Consider the following 24045-nt stretch of genomic DNA (forward strand, 5'->3'; position numbering starts at 1 on the left):
TAAAAATACCTGTGACACACTCGCCTTCGGCTCGTGTACCACCTTTGTGTTTACCACATCTGACGTCATCTATTACTGAATAGACGCACGGCAACATGGAATCCATTTGTTAAAAGAAGTTTGCGTTTTATCAGTTTAAGAGACGTCTAATGTAGAACGCTTATTAGTTTTCCTCGTATAAATGGCACTAATAAGTCGGTTCATACTTGTTCTTATCTATGTCATTGCGGGACATGATCCAAAAAGTAAGGACGTTTTTCATGAAAGTATATCTTCATGCCAAATGTAATGCAAAGTTTAAGCACATGCCCTTGTTTGCTTCTTTTAAAATACCTAGCTACTAACAATGCAAGCAAATGTTTCTATGGAGAATAGCTCCGGAGAGACAATGGAGCCTAGCGCTGTTCACAAGAAGGCAAAAAGGTAACGCTCAAAATAGAGTTTTACTGAAGACTTCAAGAGCCTTTTGCGACTTGCAAGCAGCTCAATTTCAGTCTAAATAAAAACAAACAATGGTCACATCATCTTCAATTTACGTTTCATCCGGCGCAGTTTTTGCTTCGCTAGCCTGTTTGAAGCTGTTTTGGCAAGTTTAGGATTTCGAGTTGTACTTGCGATAAGGAAGGCGGGCGAGGTTGAAGCCGTTAAACTCGAAGCTCCAGAATACCAGGAAAATGGTTCAAACTCAACAAAATTTGGAGATTTAGCTTAACTACACACGAATCGCTTGCTTTCAAACTTTCCCTCAAGGCATGTCTACAAACGTCGTCGCCCTTGGGTACTTAGCAATTGTTAAAAATGTACGATCCTTAGACGACTACACGTTTATGTCTCAAACTCCCTATACATGACCAAAGGAGCTCGCCTTCATTTCAGCGTTTTTGTGTGGACAGGCGAAAACGTTACGTGTGGACATGTGAATTTCAAAATATTCGGATACATGTGGACGGGTTCTTAGTCGTGTTTTCACTGACGATGATAGAAAATGTACGGCGAATTTTTTACACCTTCCCCTATACCAGCGGATAGAATTCTCAGGTCCCAAGCGTATCCAGTTATATTTTGTTCAGGGCACACTGTACCTGTTTTGACTCGGTTTAGAAGCTCACAATATTCTGTCAACACGAGAAGTGATAATGTTACTTGAAAAAAAGATAACTGTTTGACTGGGGCTTTTTTTAGCCTGCATTGCTGGAACTTTCGTTAGGTGCGCGAATGTTTTCGAGGATCTGAGGCGACTCTAAGGTGGCGGGGATGACCTGCAATCAGGCGGTCCTTTTTCCCTTTTCCCCGTCGGCCAATTTTCGCGCTGTTTCCCCGAAAGAAGAACACCTGATCGTAGGTTAGGGCGGGGAGAGAGAACAGAATATTTTTTTATCTCCCCTTTTCCCTGCCTCCTTCTTTCGCCCTTATACCTACCCCAAGGGTTTTTTAAAATTTCTATTCTTCCCAATCTTGGACTTCAGAGATAAAACGATCAAAGATAACCAAGAAACTTTCACAAATACACCTTTATTTTCTCGACTAAGAAATAATAATCGCCGGGTGTTTTATCATAGCGTAGGCACAAGCACACAGTATGAGACCTTACTATACGGTGAAAACGGTCTAGGTGCTGGTATAAGCACATAATTCCCAATCTGATTTGCACTTTCCAACTTGTTCTTCTGCCCTTTTTCTTGTTCGCTAAGATATATTTTACTTGTCACAACGAAGACTTTTATGTCTGCGTTTTCTTGCCTGTCTAGAAAAAATAAGGCTTAAAGACAAATTTAAAAAGAAAGCAGGCAACCTAATCTACTCTGAATACAGGAGATCTTAATTTAACATTTTACAGCTAATCATAGCACTGCTACATTAAAATGCAAATGTTCTCAGTAAGAATATTCTTGAAACAGTCTTTGACACAACCAAGCTTACATACTGTACTATCCATAGCACAACGATATGGTGTTTTTGAAAAAGGCCTACTAAGACTATCCTGTCATTTACCAAATCAGCGAGCTATCTCGTGGCGCACATGTTTCCTTAGGAATCTGGCTTACTGCCACGCTTTTACGAGTCACTTTTCTATCGCCATACTGTCCTGGACGACGTATGCCTCCTTCCCCCTGGCTTTTAAAGGAATGGGCTGTAAGATCAGTTTCAGCGGATGAAAAATCAATTTCATCTTTTCCATAGTGCACTCTTTCTTCTTCTTTGTACGATTCTGAAGTTTTCCGCTGGTTGTTCAAGCTGGAAATGAAACCATCATGCCCTGACACCACTATGCTTTTCTTCTTATGACATGACTCGGAGTCCCCTTGTGACGCTTGCTCTATCGCAAAGCTTGACGACTTGGTCAGCTTTTCTCTAGAGGATCTGTAAATTCTTTTGAAAATATTGCTTTCATCGTTGTTATTAATCATGTCATCAAAGTAGTCAACACTCAGCGGGAAAAGTTCCTACCGGAAAATAAACACGACAGTCATTCTACTGCATAACCTCTAAGGAAATTGCATGGCCACCCTTTAGTTCCCTTTTAAAAGAATACCAAAACAGAAATCTGGAAGAGAGTTTTTGACGGTTCTGCTATTCAATGAAAGATACTGATAAGCCACTATCTAGTAGTCAGAAATTAAAAGAACTATAAGACGAGAAGCTCAGTTCCTTTTTGTATGTCCGAATTTAAAGTTGAAAGCCCGGGAGAGTACTCAACAAAGTTTTATACGGAGAGTCTCAGCCCTCGGGGTCCAACCCCCTAGCCTTTGATATTCCATTTTTGACAGAAAAGGTACCCCTTTCGTATACCTTCTATTGACAAATGGTACCCCTTTCACATACCTAGTTTAGAACTTTACATCTCCTTTCACTGCTTTAAATGCATTGCCAATGCCTTTAATATATGAATTAATCACAAAATCAAAACGTTTTCTCGACTTTTTTTTTACAGTCATAAAATACATCTGCTAGCCCTTTTGGGCTTTGTTGCCGAAATGACACCGATATTTCACTACCTTTTCAAGGATACACTTCAATAAGTGAAATCCCACCCCCCTCATATGTCAGAAGACTGGAAAGGGTACCCCTTTCGGGTAGAGCCACCCCATATAGACCATTATAGGAATTACCACCCCCTCGTGGTTGAAAGCTTCGTAAGATAGTCTTGGGAGCCTCAGCATCTACGAAGAAATGACAACGGCAGTAAAAAACGTCACTGAAAAAATGCTTTTTTCAAACTTAAACGCGTATATTTATCTTCGCTTAATTTGTGAAATACAGGAGATTTTTCCTGGAGTTGAGTTTTTACATACTTCTTTATAGGCCTCAAAATAGGAAGGTTTGATAGGCCATTTACCGATTGCCCCAAGTGAGTTTTTGGAACTCGGAAATGGCCCACTACGTCTTAGAAAGTGCTGTGCACGTGCAGTCTGTTGCTTCCCTTACTTCGCCTATTGGTTTTTGAATTTTTCGCTGCTGTTTTTGTGGTGATTTCTTAAGCCCCAAGGGAGCAACGCCCTACATTCAATTAGAGTCTGGTCCACCGTACCTTGAAAACCGGCCATAGGACTCACCGTAAATAAAAGTGCAGTTCGTTTTGTCTATAACACCTCCTGGTTATTAGAGCCAACCATTCTCATTTTGAATCCCTAGTGGTCTTTAATTTTATCTCGTTGGTAGTGTAATTAGGAGTTCAAATGATACGTACGACTTTCAAAGAAGTGCGAACTCATTATTTTATAACGTTATGAAAATATGCACTGTGCCTTATACTACTGAATTATATGCCAAAGTCTCTAACTTACAATATGTATATATATATATATATATATATATATATATATATATAAGTTATATTAACTTAAAACCTGATTCTTTTTGCTGGGAAAAAATCTGGATAGTAATGATAAGCTTTGTTTCTTCGAGGAAATACCCTCATGACTTGTTGACTAGAAAGAAAGAAAGCACATTTGAAAAATAAACTCATCATTATATCATTTTTAGTTTCATCGGACATAGTTTTAAAGTAATGATAATTCATAACAAATTGATTAGTAGATAAGTATGTTACTTATAGTGTTGTAGTTAGTTTTGTGAAATTTCACTGAGGAGCAAAAGAATAAGGTAGGATCCCCTTCCAGGCGTTTATGTGCACTTTAACCGAGAAACTTCCCGTAAAAAAAGTCTATAGCTTTCCTCTGAACCTACTGGGTGAAGAAACGACATTTATGTTTAATACTGAAAAAATTACGAAAGATTTTAAAAAGTTCAGCTAACACTATTGCAACATTCTTTAGAGAAAACGTGGCGCTTTCCCACCCATTCTTACCAGATAACGTTCCGAAGCCACAGCCGAGTATAGAAATTCAGAAGAAGTACTGTTACCGCTTGAGGACGAGAACCAGCCAGAAATATCAGGTTCGTACGTAGACGTTTTCATTCTATAAACACGTGTCCAAGGCAATAAACTCTTTCTATTCACGTGACGTTTCACGTGCAAGTCTTCGTTGGAGGTCTCGAATGGCTGAGGTACCAAAACAGTGTACATCCCATCTATTTGTGAGCTAAGATCACTTTGTACAAAAGAACCACTTGGGCCATTTGGTAAGGCTAAACTTTGAGCACCATGTCTGTATAAGGCATAGGGTTTTCGTATCAAGTGTTCCCTGTCTGTAGATCCATCACCTCTGAGCGTACCATGACTTGATTGACGTACTCGGGTGTTTTGAAACTCTCTTTCCATTGCCTTTCTTTCAAACCGTACTCGCTTTAAAACCTGATTCCCTGAGAATGGTCTTCTCTCTGTCTATCAAAGCAAACACATTTGCAGGTGTTAGTCTTACTTTAGCAGCCACAGTTATCCCAGCTACTTGTATCCCTACAATAGCGTTTAACTGTGTCACGGACAAATCCTGTTTCAGCAACCACCACTTACCTGATAAAGGAAGTGTGCGCATGCCTCGTTTCCACTTTCTATGGCAACATTATATGGAGTTCTTCCCAGTCTATCGTGTAGTTTAATCGCTGCACCACTGTCAATATAAGAAAGCAAACATACAATTATGATAATTAGTCAATTACTGTGATTTAAGACTCTTTTGCTCTATTTGCTAATTACATTTCACAAATTTAGTGATATCTCAAAGAGCTTCGACAAGGTAGTGCTTGAACGTATAAATTATTTGAACTGAGAGGAGAAACAATGCACCTGTGGAAAATAATAAGAACATATCGATCTATGTTCAAAAAAATTGTATCAGAGTGAACAGACTTACCCTTTAACAAGATGCTTCACAACCTCCAAATGACCATTTTGGGCAGCTAGGTGAAGTTGACTGGAACCGAGTTTATTTCTTTCATTGCCAACACAGTTGGAATTAGCCAGCAACCAATCCACGCAGGGAAGATGGCCACAGGCTGCAGCTAAAATATACAATAAAATAAATAATATTTAAATATATGAATAAATTAATAGTGTTAGCCCATCACCAAAGGAGCTCTTCGACTACTCAATATCCTGGATAGAACTTAAGTTTGTTGGTTTTTTTCAGGAGAGGAAAACCTCTCAAAAGTGAACATAGTACTTGAAACACTCACAACTGTGGGCTAACGGTGTGCTTACGACTTTCGTGAACTTCTTAGTACGCAAAAATAAAGTATGTTATTAAGTTGGCCTAACAGAGGGACGTATTGGTAACTTTCAAAGTACAAGTCAAATATATTCAAGTCGGTATTTAACCGAATTTCGCCTCACATTTCTCTCCATTTTTATTTGTCAGATACTTCTCAAGCGACTTGCTGATCATGTTTGACAGCATACGTCAGGAACTCCTTACATCACCTAATAAAGACCAGCAGTACGCGGTCGAAACATCGCGATAAACATTTGCCCTAAGTGAGAAGTAAGTGTTAATGTTGGCTTATCGGAGGGGTAGGTGGGAGAAACTTATAATGTACCGTTTGTTGTTGGGGACGGGTGGGCGGGTGCAATCCCCAAATAAAGTAGTACAAAAGACTGAAAGGACACTGAAGAATACCCACACCCCATCTCACAACCAAACCAACGATGGTTTCCGCAACATCAAGAAACACCCTTTTTCAGTGTTAATGTATTTTCATACCGTAATGCAAAGGTGTATTGGCAACTTTGTCTCGAGCCAGCGCTCTACAGCCAGCAGAGCCCAACAAGAATACCAGGCAACTGAAGTGCCCTTGAAGGGCTGCCGCGTGGGCAGCGGTCATACCATCCACCGACACCTCCCAATGTACTGTCCCAGAATACTTCGCAAGCCACTCTAAGCAGTTCAGGTGCCCTTCCTGAGCTACAAAAGAATAAATTAACGTACGCAATCAATATTCTATGAACTGCGTCATAGGCAGGAAGGGATGAGAATATCATATTTCTCTAAGTAACAAATATATGTTTTCAGAGTACAAAAATAAAGTGCAAACCTGAAAAATATAGTGGCGTCGCTCCATTGTTATCCTGATGAGAGACATACATGTTATGGTTCATTTTTTCCTTGGTTTAACTATTATTTTCCTTTGTTTTGGGGTATGGTAATGTACGATAATAAGTTAAAAACGAAGAAAAATGAAATTGGAACCAAGGACAAATTAAACCATAACATACATAGGTGATCAAAGCTCGATTTCAACTTGAACTATGTTTATGCGCAGATACAAAAAGTGTTGGTTCGTTCTTGGTTGTGTCCTAATTGGAAGAAGTGAAAAATAATTTCAGATAGCAGTGAAAGCGACTCTAACCTGCTAGCAAACTTTTGAGGGGTGGGAGTGGGGGTGGGGAGGGTAATGCCCTCTTTTTTTTTCCTCTGCCCTCGGAAAGCTTACCGGCAGGATGAAGCGAGTCGTTTTCATTTAACCGTGGGTCACAAAAGACTCGGGTAGACTACTTAAGTTTAGTGTCATAGAGTAAAGAAAACAGAACTGAATGACAATATTATACATGCAGCTCATGATCAGGTGCTTAAAGGTTGTGAGAGGATCAAAGTAAGCGGCTGTGGCACTATCAATCAATGGTTTTTAGTCTAAAAACACGAGTCATTCTTCAATTAAAGGATAAACTTTAAAAAAATACCGGCGCTGAGCAGTCTATAGTCGTTGTGAATATCTCGTTAATTAAGGTAAAGGTGTATAGAACTGCTATGACAGATTTATTTTTTAATGTTAACTGAGATAACTAATCCCAACTCTTGGCTAGTTTAAAGTCATTTCTAAGACAACACACCGTTATGGAAATGCTTTTAGAAGCTTTTCTGTGAATCCATTTAAGGCATTCGAGATGACCACCAGCAGCCGCGTAATGAGCTGGTACCGAGCCTTCTGCTGACCTGAAGCAAATCCACAAAGAAGATTGATTATTAGGAATTTTGTACTTACCACGGCAGGCATAAGCTCAGTCGGTAGAGCGCTTGACTGTAGAGCGGGAGATCGTAGTTTCGATTCTTGAGGCTGGACCACTAGTACTCAGAGTCTTAAAAATAACTGAGAAATAAAGGTACTCCCTTCGTGCCAAATATATTGACACTCAAAATGCTTATTTTTGCATGAGGGTGCTAGTGGGGTAGGCCTATAAATTTCCCTTGGTAAAAAGACAGGAAAAAAACTTGTTAGTAATCATTTGTCGCTGTAGCATCCTTGACCAAAGGGCTACGCTCCTAAGATTATAACATTCCAACCACAATGACAACCTCAACTCGATATTAAGCCTGTTATATTTTCAGAATTCTCAGTTGATCAGCTGGATGTTTCTTAAATAATTTTTTCTGCACGACATCAATTTTAAGAGGGTATGAATGGGGGTACCTCAATAACAATTAACACTTTTTTGGTTCTGTAACATGAAACAGTTAAATTGCAACACGAACAGTATAAAATGCACTGTAACAGTAATTTTTTCCACGCCAAAAAAAGCCAAAAAACGGCTCCAAAAGGGCCAATATTATTTTCTTTAGTATATCACAATGAGTTTTCGGTCATTTTTCGACAATTATCGATAATGACAGAGATTTCCGATGACTACCGTTGATGTCCGAAGACTGCGGAAGATTTCCGAGAAAAAAAAAACGAAAATTTCGTTATGTTCATAGGTAAAAATAATATATTTTTACGGTGAACAGATACGGTTTTTTCACCAAAAGCCTCCAAACATGGAATAGCATTTTCTCCGGAAATAGTAAACATTAAAAAATTGGCGAATTGAACAGCAAACACTAAAAATTATGGGTAAATAACACGTAACAGTAAACCCAATTCAAACCCTTGTGTAAGGATAAAGTTTTCAATTCGATGTTCGACGATTTTCTCTTGCACTGATTGACTACATTTAGAGACAAATATTGCTGATACCGATAACGTTTATGTTAATGATGACAAAATGTAAATGCGAGGAGCATTTGTTTTGTAACGTGGTAAACGAACTTTTTCATGTGTAGTCCAGATGATCTTGTACAATTTGTCTGAGGTGGCTGCAAACATAATAAATCAGTCTGAATTTCGAATTCTTTCAAACGTAAATCTGATCACGGAAGCCAACCGTAGTATTAACTATATCAATATAAACTGTGAAAAATATCTAACCTTACAGTTAAAGAACTTCCGTGCTTGTACAGCCACTTGACACATATTAGATAACCACGGAATGCTGCATGATGAATATGGCATAAACCTTGTTGATCCAAATAATTTGGAGAGTACCTACCGGCAGCTAATAAACCTTTTAAGCGCTGTAAATGTTGTGTATCCCTTGTTCCCTCCATGTATTTAAAATTTTAAATATGCTATTGGCGCTGCGAAAAACATTTTCAAAACACGATGTTGAAGTTGTGAGTCTTTCTAGTTCACTATTTATAAGTTGTTGATCCAAAAGTTTTTCAAATCACGGTGCGTAGTTTTTGATCCAATAGCGATATTATTGCAGACGAAAATTTTGGAAAGTTTCTCGAAATGAAGATATTTAAACATTCCAATTTTTCACAAGTTTCCTCAGTCCCCTGCGGTCCTTTGTAGTCGTAAGACAATTATCGTGAAACTTGTTTTAAATGTGCATAGCGGAGCATCTGTTAAAAACGCTGTAGTACCGGATAGCACAAAACGTAAAATTGTCATTTTTTCTGTTAGATTTCATCTTCGATATCTGTGAACCTTTATCACAACAAATAATTAATTATTCAAAGTGATCGATATACCTATTCTATTGTTTCTTACGCGCTTATCCTAAATATTTACACATTTTTGTGCCCACACGTCTTATGCGTGTAAAATAGCCCGAAACCAGGTGATAGATAAGTAAGAACGCTATTTGTTCACGTTGCAAAAGCCTCATGTATTTATACTGAAATTTATTTAGGATATCATGGTTTGATTGGGCGGCGTTAGTGGTGACGTTGAAACCTCCTGACGATAGATGCATGCAAAGTTCTAGTGGATCTACATTTGTCTTGAATCCTTTTGGTTCTGTTTCAGGAGGATAATTTTGGATGAAAATAGTTCACCATAAATGCTATTCTGACTTTTTTTTCAAGTTACTTATTTAGTTGCGGGTTTTGTCTTGTTTTCGTTTTTTCTACAATCTTTGCTGTTTATAGTCTTCCTCCTGTTTGTTGCACTGTTTTAACGAAACTCGAATAAAGCGATCATATATGAATAAAAATAGTGGTTCTGGATTTCTTTCTAGAGAAGTTTTACTTAACCTGTGAAATAGAAAGTACACCATCATACCCTATTATAGACTAATACCATTATCTTATTTTGTTATTTATTTGTATCTATTTGGCATTAGGTTTTAATATTTAGTATCTGTTTACCCAGATGTCAGAGGGTTCAATTCGTATACATGTATCTAATTTCTAATCGTTCGCGACGAAGAGGAGCGTCTTGGGAGCTTTATCAAACCGCGTGCACTGTTTACTACATCCTAGGTATTTCGAGAGCGGTCCTCTCTGGAGCCTGACAGGTTAAGTGAACTCACTCAAAAAAGGAAATACAGTCAGCACGGAGCTCCATTTTGGGGAAAGCGTATGAAATTGACTGAATTATTCGTCAAAGAATAGGCTATGTAGGGAGCTGTTTCTTGTAGTCATGTGAGTGGTTTACTGGTTTTAACGTTTTGAGGTCATTTCTATATGATATGGTCCATGAGTTAGCGATAGTGATACCATCTCGAATTCTGCGATCTCATTCTCGAGTGCGTAATAACGTAGCGTTCAGGATCAAATATGAAATCATACTAATGACTTTAAATGTTTAAACTACACTCCCTCCGTTTATCTTAGAGGTTTGATCCGAATACACCAAATCGCAGTCTGAGATCAAACTCAAAAACTATTTAATTAGCACATGAGCAATACAACCTTAAAAGATATGGTCTTATTGAGCATTCTCAGTTGCCGCACCCATTCTCTAGAAATGCAGTGCGAGATAAGCTCAGAGAACATTTGATTAAAAATCAGACTATTTTCCTTTACTAAGGTCAAATGTTCACCTCTAGTTGACCATTACATTGTAGAAAACTTGATCTCGTAGCGAGGCTCGGGGGAAGAAGGCCCGTAAAATATCAGGGATGGGAGGGCGGGAGAGAAATAGAGGGACAATGGCAAATTGTTCTGTATTTGTTTTGTTTTATAAACAACATTGAAATTTCAGGCCAATTCTTTGTTTTCACATGACGGCATTAAATGTCAAACTAAGAAAACATCTCTTCTTCTGAGTTTCTACCTCCATGTGGTATTACAGCACCTTAAAACTTTCAAACAAACAAATTCTCGGGCTCTTTGTTTTGCGACACTGGACGGTTGAATTTCTAGGCTTTTGCGTAACACGTCATTTAGCTAACGGCCAGGAAAGCTCTTATGTGGGTTAAAAACATTACCGATTTTGGGAGATTTTGCCATCTAAACATTCCTTGTCTCAGAATAAATATTACGTTAATCTTTATGAGTTCCTCAAGCGAAGAATTCACTCATTAGTCGGAAAACTCAAGAACAGATGTTTCTGTTGGTTTCCGGCGGCCATATTTAATTTGTGCCCCTGAAAGGGACACACGCATGGCGTCTCCATACAATGCTTTATAAATTTGGGTAAAACGTTTTTCCGAATATCTCGCATATGAAATAATGCACTGAGACCTGATTCTTGGCCAGGCTTTTTGTATATTTATCTTCTTTCATTTCCCAGATTCTAGACTTTTTGTATTGAAAGATTTCCATTTTTAATTTTGATGGCGTGACAGTGAAAACCACCAATTTTCTTGGAAAAAAGGCAAATAACGTCATTTCAACGAACTCTACCCTCATACACTATAGTTTGGAGGTGATTAATACAGCAGAAATAAAGGAAAGTTTTTAATTCTCACCTGTTTTTTTTTTTCTTTTCAAGCGAGCAGTCCTCAGTATTGTACAATATCAGCTTATCGTGGCGCCAGAATCATCATCCGTCATTCATCATCATAGTTCCTGGTTGTTGCAGATCTTCAATGCCGCTAGATGATTGTCTGTAAACGTTGTTTGCAATAGAGCAGGAATCAGCTCAAACCTTCTCTCCATTTTTGCAAACTGATAGACTTGAACATGTTTTTTCAAGATGAAAGTCCTTTTTCTTTCAAAGAGAGCTTCTTACTTGTTAACTATTGTCCTCTCTCCGTAGGTTTTCATTTCTGGGTCTTCCGCTTGGCGTACATATTCATATTTATTTTATTTTAGGTTAATTGCCAATGCTCTTAAACGTAGCAAATATCTTGGCAAAATTTAGGACTGTACTGTGATCTTTCTAACTAAGGAGAACCAACCTTAACTCCTCTTTTGGCAGGTGTTGATTTAATAGTTTAATTTGATCTGTTAGCGAATCACTTTCAATTATTTCGAAATAGTGAGCTGATTATGGTATTTCTTCTCAGTTTAGCAGGCGCGGACCCAGCTAGCTTTAGTGCACGTGCCGAATTATAATATTTTAGAATCCCGAGTTAGGAGATCTCACTTTCAACAACGGCGTCTAGTTTTCCTATGGGTCCGCGCCTTTGTGAATGGTGCTCACTTCCATTTTTAAAAAGATTTATATCTAAAAACTAACGACTTACTTCTTATAAAAGAGACGTTACTTAAAGATACCTATTGTAAAATTATAAGGAAATTCTATTTCTTCTGTCGCGATTTGTAACCACCCTTTCAAATCAGTTAGTGGCATCGCCCTTAGTAATGCAATATACTTCTCACTAAATTTTAAGGCCGGCCGATAAGCTTGAATATAACACCTACTGATCAGATCCGGCCAGGTCTGCGTTGAATCGGCAAAGGTATTCACTACATCTAGGAACACTTTAAATTTCCCTTTGTACAATATGCATGGTGGAAAATTTCTAGCGTTTCCGTATTGTTTTATCAGAAAATTTTAGAATTACGTTTTACGACAATTTGTACCACGAAACCAATTTTTCCCATTATTTTACTGTTCATTATATTTTAAAATTGTTTTGGACATTTTATTTACATAATCTCATGGTATCAATCATGCTTGATTAGGATGATCTTTTCTAGCCTTTTCATCAAATTAAAATGTTATAGTTACTAGGTTCGCGATGGGGTGGGCAACGGTAAGCTTTTCTCGGTTACGGTCAACAGACATTTCAGTCAAGAAGGTCTGTTGGACAAGGTCTGTTGTAGCCTTTTTCTCCAAAACGAGAAAAAGGCCACGGAAGGCTCCGTCAGCTAAGAAAAAGGAGCCATAAAACTCTTACCAGCGATCTCGACACTCTCTCAATAAGAAACTGTGGCTAGAACGGTTCATGGAGAATTCTCTTCTACGATGAGTAGTTAAAAATTTTCACTTAGTACTAACTACTAATAAAATGCTCGGCCGTCTTATATCGTTAAACCTCGCTGAGACCTTCTTGTTATAAATTTGTCTCTCAGGCAAAACTTATTATTGTAAGCCTCTTTGTCTCTATTTCAATGTAGAAATGGCTATAATCAATCTAATAAGGCAAACTTATTAATTAATAATACTAATTATAAAACTAGACATACCCAAGCAAGATTATCCACCGTAGGTGATATAAATATTGCAAAAAACATTACTAGTAACCATACCATTTTTGACACAAAATGTACACCTTCCGCCCTCCTAAAACCGGGAAAAGACTTACAGATGTGTTGGGCTTACCAAAGTGGAAACGTCAAGAAAGCCGCTTGGAAACCTTGGGCGCGATCCATTCAACCAAACTTTCTGGAAATTTCGGTCCAAAACTCAATGGATCGGTTCGGTCGGAAAAGTTTCGAAAAAACGGGTCCACCTTTTGAGGTGGCCCTCTTTTCCTGGTCGGACCGGTTGGAATTTTGGTTGAATGGATCGCGCCCCTTGTCCAAGCAAGACCTAACTGCAGGTCTTTCCCGGCCAAGTTTTTTTTGCCAGCTTTATCCAAGGGCAACACAGTCAACACCAAAAACTGCAAACAGTTGATACAATCAAACTCCCCGATGCTCAGTCATTTCAACTCATCGCTGTTTTCGCACACACACACTCCACCCCTCCCTGTATTAATGTTGATGATAGATTTTTAATTAACGCAATAACATCTTGCCTTGTCTTCTGAGAAAAATTTCCATTAAAATATATTTGCGACACAACCAAAAGCATGCGCCGAGATAGTTACACTAGCAGGTTATTTAAACCTTCACGATTATCTTTCCGCACAATGTCAGTAGATACGTATTAGATAGAACCTTTATTTGAGAGTCAAACTATTAAGCCCAGACAGGACTAATAATCGGGGACACTAAATAAACTGTACTACTAAAATTCTAAAAAAGAAAACAAAGTTACTATGTTCGGTGCTAAAATACTTAAGAAAAATTCAAGATAATCTTTGAATTAAGCCCACACTACTAGAATACAAGAAAAGTAAATATTTACAATACTAAAACACTGAACCATATAAAGAAACTAAGTTTTCAAATTTTGTTCCTAGACTAAAACAAGCTAAGCTGTAAGATTTTCGTAGGTTTTTATTCAGTTTAGACTATAAGCAGGGCCGGTCCTATATATCTTATAGTATGTTTACCATATCGTGTAGTATCAAAGCGTGGTATAATAAAATCATTATTTCGAAGCGAGTGCGCAGAATCGTTACGAACGAACAAGTTGGAAAACATTACATTGTATCACGCGCAACTGAGTCCGTTCTTGACTTTATACATTAGCACTACTATGGCTTGTAGTCGTCTGTTGTACAGAGTAGGGAGACGGGCGCGTTGTAAAAGCATTCTAAATTCAGTCGTCGTACTTTATGCAAGAGCTTTAAATAACCGACTTCTGTTTTGAGGTGTTAGTAGGCGAGGAATGTTTTAGTAACGTTAAACAAGAATAACAACGTTTTCATTTCGTTGACGTGAAAATAATGAAATAAGAGCCTGTTTAAACTCTGGAATTCTTACAGAGTATAGAATGGGATTTACGAAAGAGTTTACACCGGCCAAAATAAACGAGAAATAGAAATAAGAAAGTGAGAAAAGGATATTCTGGGGACTAATGGCGGAAACAAAAAGATGTAGAAGTAATGGTATCAACAATATTAAAGATACAATAGTCATTATGAACAATGTCACTGTCAGTTTTCTTTGTCTATTCACTGCTCCATGGTGCTGGGGATGTGCTCCACACACAAAGTTAATTGCAATACAAGCGTACGAAACACAGATAACAAACAGACAACAACAATAGTATATTGGCCAGAGGATAAATAAGTTGTCTGAAAAATCATAAAAATTGATAGATACCGCGGCACTCAGTATCATCACAGGTAAAACCCATACAGTAGCAATTATTACCCCATAAACCCATTTTTTGATGACGCGATGCTTGAATGGACGAAATGTTGCGTGCGTGCGCTCTAAAGAGATCACGGCAATGTTTGTTAGGGAGACGAGAGGAAGAACAAGGATGGTAGTACTTATAAAAGTTTCTATTTTCTCATCAAGGGGTACTCTTGTTAAGACGTCGCAAGGATATTCCATTTGAACTAGTGGAAAAAGACTTTCGGACAGCAGACCAACCAACATGTCAGCCACTGTCAAGCTTATAACCAAGTACATGGCACGAATGCGAAGATTCCTGTTCTTTATAAAAACAATAATTGTAAGGAGGTTGACTGATACGATAATTAATGACTCCGTTACGAATACAGCAAACCAGGTAATACACTTGGATGAAGAAAACATCTTGAATTCTGTTTTTCTCTCCCTTTTCTTCTGGCGTTTTTTGTTTCTTGTGAATACCTGTTAAAAGTGTAACCTTTGGTTAGATGGGTATGCAGATCTAAGTGCTAGGAACGAAATGCTAACTTGATAAGACTTGGTTTCATGAGCCGTATTACGAGCACAACGGACAAATATTATAATATTTGTCCCGTCAGTTACGGATGGTATCGGGGATAATAAAGGAGCAGAGATAAAATAAGACTGCAATACAAGACACCTAGTAATATACACCTAATTGCAAAAACGTTGTCATAGAAAAAATGAAAAAAGGAAAAAGCCAAATAGGAATTAATTGGGCTAATGAGTCTTATGAATTCGTTTGAAGCATCCGCACATAGACGTCAAATTTGTGTGTTGGAATTTTCTATTGTTTTAAAGCTGAAAAGCAATAAAAAAAAAAAAACATTTCAGCGGGGAAATGTAACGGCTACAAATGAATCCATCCTGAAAATGTGGCTTGATTAGCCTCATTAATTCCTATTTGGCTTTTTCCTTTTTTCATTTTTTACGACAACCTTACTGCAATTAGGTGTATACTAGGAGTGTAAAAAGAGCACGTCTGTTGTTCTGACATTTCATTCATTCACTTCAAGTTACCTGGACCTTATTTGATACAATAATACATTGAAAAATTGGTTTGATAAGGACAAAATTGAGTACATTTAGTATATAATGCCGTTTTTTTACACTGTCAATAAAATATTTGACAAGAAGCGGGCCGCAGAGGTTTTGTCGTTAATTTAGTTATGTATTTTGTAGCAATCTCTTTGAAAAACGGTTGTTTTCATATCATTGGTGGATTTCTTGGATAATCATATCCTGCCAAGTAAGTTTATTGAACTTTCTTTAAAGCATAAATTGGAAGACGTTTGCGATATCTGGTAAAATGACATCAATGGTACATCGGCAAGTGGCAACAACTGAGAAGCCCTAGCCGGTTGCCTTTGGTGAAGGAGATAATGGCGGAAAAGTCCACACGTTTGTGAAGCTTTGAAAACATTGCAAGAACAGCAAAAACACATTCATCAACGAATGACAACTGCCATTTGCTGAAGAAAAAAATCCATTTATATCCTGAATTTTCCGAGAAGGAATAGACAAATGAAGATAGTAAGATAGAGTCTATTCATTTTAAATGATTATTAAAACAATAATTTATTGCATTAAAATGATCTTAAGAATTTTACAGATCTCGGCCGACTCTCCACGATATGCATCCTGATTTTTCAGTACAAATTTTTACCACTTAGGCAAGTGTTTATAGTTATTCGTGTACATACATAAGAAACAGGCCAGCAATCACAATTTTTTGTCATGTTTGACTTAAAAGACACAGCTGTGTTTATATATTTTACTTGTGAAGGAAATTGAATGAAAATTGTAAGCTTAAACGAAAAATTTTGTTCAGTAAGGATTTTGTTCCCAAATGCAATGCTTCCATCAAGTCACATATTATCGGTGTTCTAAACTGTTCATTATAAAATAAAGCTTAGGAACGGACCATTAGAAAACTTATGGGTGACGGGGAGGGGGGGGGGGGGGTGCGAAGTACAAAAAAAATATTTGCGCAAGGGAAAATGAAATTAACCCTAAAAAGTTCATGCGACGGCCTAAGAAAAATTCATACAAGGAATTTGATAACGACCCACCCTCCCCCGCTATAACTTTTCTAATGGTCCATCCCGTACTGTACGGTGAAAAGGCTGATCGGCTGTCCTCAGTCAGTTGGAAAGATACTCCTCATGTCGAAATTACAGATGGTGTACAGGGTGTCCTAAAAGTTCGTTCCTCTACTTTATAAGTTTGTATTTCAGTACGATTGGACTTGGTAAGCAAATCACTGAAACAAAATTTGTCTTTCAATCTAATTCACCATTTTCATACTTGTTGTGCCAATTTTTTGACTCGAATATTCGATTTGTGCACTTCCGCGCCAAAGGTGCACGTGCGCGAGTATATTTTCCAGCCACATATTTTTCGTATTCTATAGCCCGAATTGCTCCAACTCCTTCCTTGTTTTTTGTGAATATCACGAAAGATATATCCCTTTAACGCAAACACGTTCAGCTATTTTAAGGGAAGAGCACATATATATATTTCGATTTACTGGCTTATCTGTAGTAGAAGCTGCTAAAAAACTGGAAAAATCCGAATGTTGGATGATAAAATGGTCATGGAGGAATGAAGGATTTGAAGGCAAGAAATGAAGGGGAAGACCAAAAACTCCCGCATAAAGCAGGTAAACAGTTTTAAAGCAGGCTAGATATAAAAAAGGAGACTCAACGAGAAAGCTCTCACATTAGTTAACAAGCCAGGTCCAGAAAGGGTCATGAAAAGCTGTTTAAAATGTTTAAAATTAGAGGCCCCTGAGTTGGTTAAAAAAAACCTCTACTTAGTCTGCCAAGTAACGCCCAGCTCGTCTCAAATTTGTAGAGAAGTACAAAATCTTGCTGTGGAAGGAGGCCGGGATGATTATCTTTTTGGATGAATGCCCCAAATATATTTTTTTCCAGCTGCCTAAACTAAACAAATATTGCTTGGGGGTTGAACTGGCCCTTGCGCACCAGGTGATAGAAAAGCTCAAAATGGATCATCCGTGGGTCTACAAGCTATATCCCACTTCATGCAGCAACGGCTACAGAATGTGATAAAAAAAAAAACAAAAAAACAAAAAAACAAAACAAAAAGGGTATGCCAGTAACTGAAATTCTGAATACATGTACTCAGTAGAGAAATAAACATCTTCCAGCATTTCATGTAAAAATGAAGTTTTGATCAAAAGTTATGGTGCTTGAATTTAGAGGAACGAACTTTTAGGACACCCTGTAATTCTTGCTTCATATCGTTGCATCGAAGAAGATAATTTTGACTGTAAACTTGCCTCTCTACGGTTTCGTTGCCAATTCTATTGACCACATTTTGCTGAAACTTCGGCAGGCGGTGTTCCCTCACTTCGTCGGCTTCGTTTGCATCGGTAATTGTAGTATTTTGTTTCTGCCTCTTTACATATTTGTGGTCGCTGTATAGCCTCTGTCTCTAGTTGAAACGATGTCCTACTAGTTTTATTATTTTAGCTAGGCGCACTTGGAGTTAAAATACTGAAATTTCTATTTTTCTGTTGCCTTAATATTTTTCTCGGCAATTTTCCCGATTTTCAGTACATAAATCTTTAAAAACAAAAGCAAACAGCCAACGAGCGAGGACACCAGTTTTCCTGGTTTATTTTTTACAAAAAGCGAAGGCAAACAACCAGTCTGTTACCTTAAGCCACCAATAATAATGCCTACACTGAAAATTCCTTGAATAGCGATGCGGTATTTTTCGTCTAATACTTCACAGTTGGCGATTGAGGTTTCTTTCGCAGTGAGCCTCCGGTTGCGTACCCTGTTCAGAGAAGTCACTCCCGGCTAAACTTTCAAATGAAACCAGTTTAAAGATAGAGAGTATTTTGATTTGCACTCGTTTGTTGGTAATCAAAAGGCACCTTGTTAGCGGTCAACAACTTGCAGAGGGATTCAACTTCGCGATACGCTCACATTAGTTCCGTGAATAAAGCAAATCCTGACAAGATATGAACAACCATATGAATTTTCTGAATTTCCATGGCCATTATCTGGCCGTAACGAGCACAACCTGAGAGAGTTTGTATCAGGCCCAATTTTAGCGGTAGCCGTTAGAGAGAATGTATGAGAACCGCTTAAATTGGGCCTGATCTCAGGTTATGGTCAGCCATGGCAATGCCTCTAGCCGAAATCAGCAAATGCAAGCTGTTTGACCAACAGGGATCGTCCTCAGGATACTAGCTGCAAGCCTACCTACCACGGCAAACCAGTTATCTGCAACTTCTGTTCTCATTCAGCAAAAACCAGCATAGCGACTACAAACAAAATGATATGGCAAGCTTTGCAGAAGCGTTGTTGTACAAGGACCCCACGAAGTCGGAACGGAATCTTTTTTCTGTGAGTGTAGATTTTCTTTCAGAACATTACGCGAACACATGTGTGGCAGTTTTGATTAGACGTGTGACATGTAAAAGTTTGTTTTCTTTTTGGGGACAAAAAAACTTTTAAGCTGCGAAACTTACCTTCGAAGACTTCGACCTTGTTCCTTTCACGGCGGAGCGCTTGTTTATTTTTCTGAACTGCGATCAAGTCAGCAACCATTTTAAAGAATTTCGAGGTAAACTTAAGCTTACATTTTACACATTGTGCTCAAGGAAAGTACGTTATTGAAAGGAAATTTATGTATTTACATGTATAAAATTAATGTTTCATAGACGTTTTATATATTTTTGATCGAGTTTTCAAGAAAAATTGGGAAATTCGCCCGATCTGAGACAGATGAATAAATTCCATTGTTAACTTAATTACAATTAATTGGTAAATTTCTAAAGACAGACTTCCAGGCTGTAATACCAAAAAGTTAATATGAGTTGACGCATTTATGATCTAAAGAAGGTAGGCGAATAGGCTTTAATTTTCGTATTTGAATGTGTGACCAGTGAGTTTAACTTGGCTATAATTCCTTCGTTGGCTGCCAGAATGGTTTCACAAATAAAACTCAGAAAACAATCGGCCAACATTTTGTATAATGACCACTGCTTGACTGTAGTTCCTTGCTTTCCTCCCAATATACGCTTATGTTAGGGTAAATAATAAAAAGGTATAGGTACGTGCTTGCTCTTTTCTATGAGAGGGTGCAAAACATAATGCAAGTATTGTTTTTCTCACAACAGAATATGCTGCCAAATCATCCACCAGAGTTAAACGTGTTTGACGTTTAAGCCGCAATTCGTGATTATAGCCAGGATGAGCTATCCTCCGAATAAATAATGCACGCCCACATTTGAGAATAATAATTAACTAAGAATTATAGCCGGAAAGCAACCCCAATAAATTAAGACATTCTTTGTTAATTTTCTTTCTTTACTCGGGGACTTAACAAAATACGGCAATTTACACAGTGTCCATGATTTTATCTAAATGCCCTTATGCCCTTCTTTTAGCATACCGCCCGCAGTACTTACCACGTGAACAAAATAATGCTTCTAAGCAGGGAATAACTGAGACGATGGAGACACTCCGCACACTGAACTAATTATAAAGAGGACGTTTAAAGAGGCGTTTATCAAAAGACTTTCCTACCACTTTCGACGTCCACCAAGCACACTACTTCAAGAGAGAGAATAAAACCTTTTGCGTCTTATGAGCACAAGATGGACTTCCGACTCTTCCAAAAGGAGGTGTTACTGATGACCTCTCCTATAATCAGTGGTCGATATTCGATCAATCATCCTCTTAATAATCCTCCCCGCCTAGTGAAATTATTTGAATATTTATTGGAGACCTTTGGAACTGGACCAATCCAACAACATGACTATTCAGTTTAGATCTCACCCTACTTAGACTCTGACTGATTAACAGTTCGTTAAATATTTTACCATAAGTAGTATGAACATCTGCACAACGTTTTCAGCGGATTTAGCTTATTTGAAAAGGCCTTAAATGACGGCTTGTTTTACAGCTTTGACAGATATTGAATTAGCTTCATCTTTACTTATTTCCATTAAATACATGGCTGGCGCGTTGCAATTTTGCTTATCTGGACTGAGACGAATGAACCGAATTGGATAAAGTGAGTAAGAATTTATTTTTTAGCCCGAGAAAACAGCCGAAATTTCGCGACCCCATCACCACTAGTCTCCCGTGAAATGACGACTGAGGAACGAGCGCAATAATTCTATACTGATGACGATTCACTACCCAGATCTGGGAAATGATTCTGATTGATTAAGAATATTTTTGCGCTACTTTGACGATGAGATCATGGTTTATAGGGTAGATTGGCCATCATTGGGAGATAGAGATCATGGGAATGAAGAGTCTAAGCTTCTTTTACCGGTAGAATGAGAAAATTTGCTTGTGTTAAACTGTACAGCAAGACTACCTTACGATCCGATAACTTTGCTGCCCGCTGACGTTGGTTATTCCACCATTGCACCTGTACATTATTATATCACAGCTAAGTAATATTTGTCATTGGTTTCTCTGCGTTACTTACCTCAGTTATCAACAAATGCTAAGCTTGGTTGACTTTCCTGAGGGCATGGAGCCGGGAAAGTTTGCGACATTTGGCAGTGGAGCTATTAAGGGCTTCGTTGTTTAAAATCAATTATTAAATAATCAGCATACCCTCTAAAATATGTAAATTATATATCTATTGCTCAATTCCAGTGGCTGGTAACACATCCTTATTTTCTCCCCCTTTTAGCAAGAAACAAGGAATTACGACGTCACGTCTATGAGTTGCAGCCTGATAATAATGACCTTAATCATTGTCAAAAGCTTGTGGCTTTTAAAAGATAAAGTAAAAGTTATGAGCTGCTTTGAAACTGTTTCTTAAAAACAAAGTTGCAACAACATAAACACAGGTGCAAGTCAGAAGATTGAAACTGACCCCGAAAACCGAGTTGCGCACTACAAGAAGCTTTTTACCCGTCTCCTGCCAAAAAGATAGGCGCCATTTCCTAAATTAATTAAAGGGGTTCAAACGCCACTGCTTATTTAACATTTAAAAATGTTAGAAGAGTTGTGGCCCTTAAAAATTGTGCAAAGTAGACTATAATGGCATCACTAATTAGAAACATCCTGTTTCCTTTTTGTTTGGGAAGAAACATAATGTCATTGATCGCTTCCAGTAGCAAACTATGGATCAGTTTGAAATTGTAATAACAATAACAATGATAAAAGTAAATTATAATTTATAATAAAAAACCTCCCCGAATTCTTTGAGGTATTTTTTTTTTAATGTTTATAACTTTGAGAGTTTTATACCTAGAAGAATGTAAGACCCGGCAACAAGGTAACGTTTGCCATCAAATCTCCTCCCATGTCACATCTGGGGTAACGACGTCATTGGTCACGTAACAATTGCCAAGGTTATGGTGGTGTGGGGCATTTAAAAATAACCAATTGACTGCTGGTATTTAAAATTTAAAGGGGCAATGAACATGTGCGAAAAAGTCGGGAGACTAAGGCGACGGCTTTAGGGAGTCGAAGTTTCATCACACGGCAGTGAAAATTTGCAGGAAAGTAATGTTCTACCTGATAATTTGTTTAACCACCAAAAGAGGGATATGACGTCATCAGTCATGTGGCCATAGCTCTCCTATTTGGGCGAGTGAAACGAGTCTCGCGAGAACGCGCGAGCGAGCGGCGAAGCCGCAAGGGGCAGAGGAAAGGAGAGCTTGCAACGATCCCTTATAAATTTTCATTTGTACTTCGCCCAGACGAAGGGAAACACCAATGGCTGAAAAATGACGTTCCGGAAATCAAAATTGATTGATAACAGGCCAGGCTGGCACCCGCTTCGTCTTTGTGTCAAATTTGGTTCTCAGGGGGATCAGATTGGCACCGAGAACTTGTTTCAGCCCTCAGACGGGCTCGTTTGATGTAATTCTCGCAAAGAGAATATTGCGTGCCGAGGATAAGTCGGACCGAGTTTCTAGTTCTTGTGGAAGGAAAATGAAAACCCTTCATCAGTTGTATTCATTTGTGTCAAGCGCCTTGTTTAGTTCTGAAAACCGGTAGAGTGAAAGTGAAGAGTGATTAAAGTGCTGTCTTCCAACATCGGTTTCTTCGTCCGATTGAATTCTACTGCTTAGAAAAATTCAGAAACATGTACTTGACAGTGTTTGCTGTGTAGCTTGACCGTAAGGAAGGAAAAGAGACAGAGTTGGAAGCAACTGGAGTAAACCTTAAGAGAACCAAGTGCAGGAAAACGCTATTCTCCAGTTCCAGACGGACAATATATGATGTTTTTGTTGGTGATTGCGATCATTGGGGAGTAGTCTTCTACACTGCAGTATGGACGACTTTTCAAAAGTAAACGAAACGAGAATCAAAGTAGTGAGCTCTTATCCGAGCTGACACGTTGAAGTTCGATATCTCCGTGAAAAAACAAAACAAAAACAAAAAACAAACATATCAGTGATTAAAAACATTGCTTTTATACTTTTGCGAAAGCAATTTATAAATAAATAATTCTACGCCCTCGGCTGTCTAAGCTTACTTGACAGGCGGTTGTCACTTTTCTAATCTGCGGCACGTTTGCAGTGACAGTTTTCACGCTTTGCGGAGTCCCGGGGTTTCTGGGGTGGAAATGAAAATTTATGAGAGATCGTTGCAAGCTCTCTTTTCCTCGGCCCCTCGCTCGCGCGGTCTCGAGAGGCACGCTTCGCTAGCCCAAACAGTAGAACTTTCCTCGACCCCTCGCTCGCGCGTTCTCGCGAGGCACGCTTCGCTTGCCCAAACAGGAGAGCTTGCTTGCAGGCTAACTGTATTGTCTCTGCATTTTCAAAGCAGTCAAGCTGAGGAAACGAAAACTGAGCCAGAAGCTTAGAAATTGCCTAAATTGACCGATATTCCAAGTTTAAATCGGAAAGGAGACTTACTTTTGAGAGTTTGAGAATCCTTACTGCTTGTTTGCCGAAATAAAAGTTCACATAGAGGAGAACTTTAAAAGGCCAAAAGGAACTTTTTCGCAGTGGACTGCAAACAGTCCGTATTTTTGCGTATTCAAGTACGCAACGCGCGAGCAGTCAAACAAAAGGTCTGGAACGAGGCTGAAAACAGAGAGCGAGACCTGGGGAGAGAGGCTAAAAATACGGACTGTCCGTTTTGCATACGTTATTTTCGTTCGAATTACCCGCTTCTCTCAGCCACGGGCAATTCGCATTGGCTAAATTTCGATGCAAGCTGTCAACAAGCTGTCAAGTAATGTTTTCAACAAGTCATTC

At 38.4% G+C, this 24045-nt stretch overlaps 1 protein-coding gene across 1 annotated transcript; it reads right to left on the reverse strand.

Moving 5' to 3' along the window:
• Positions 1-1988: 1988 nt before the first annotated feature.
• Positions 1989-21604, reverse strand: LOC140926418 (uncharacterized). Its single transcript, XM_073376163.1, has 8 exons — positions 21309-21604; positions 7229-7331; positions 6102-6302; positions 5256-5403; positions 4916-5012; positions 4310-4786; positions 3849-3929; positions 1989-2444 (listed from the first exon to the last, which is right to left on the reverse strand). The coding sequence occupies exons 3-8, from the start codon at positions 6220-6222 to the stop codon at positions 1989-1991; spliced, it is 1380 nt and encodes a 459-aa protein (XP_073232264.1). The 5' UTR covers positions 6223-6302; positions 7229-7331; positions 21309-21604.
• Between the last annotated feature and the right edge of the window lie 2441 nt (positions 21605-24045).

This window comes from Porites lutea, chromosome 2, assembly GCF_958299795.1.
Source record: "Porites lutea chromosome 2, jaPorLute2.1, whole genome shotgun sequence".
NCBI classification, from domain to species: domain Eukaryota; kingdom Metazoa; phylum Cnidaria; class Anthozoa; order Scleractinia; family Poritidae; genus Porites; species Porites lutea.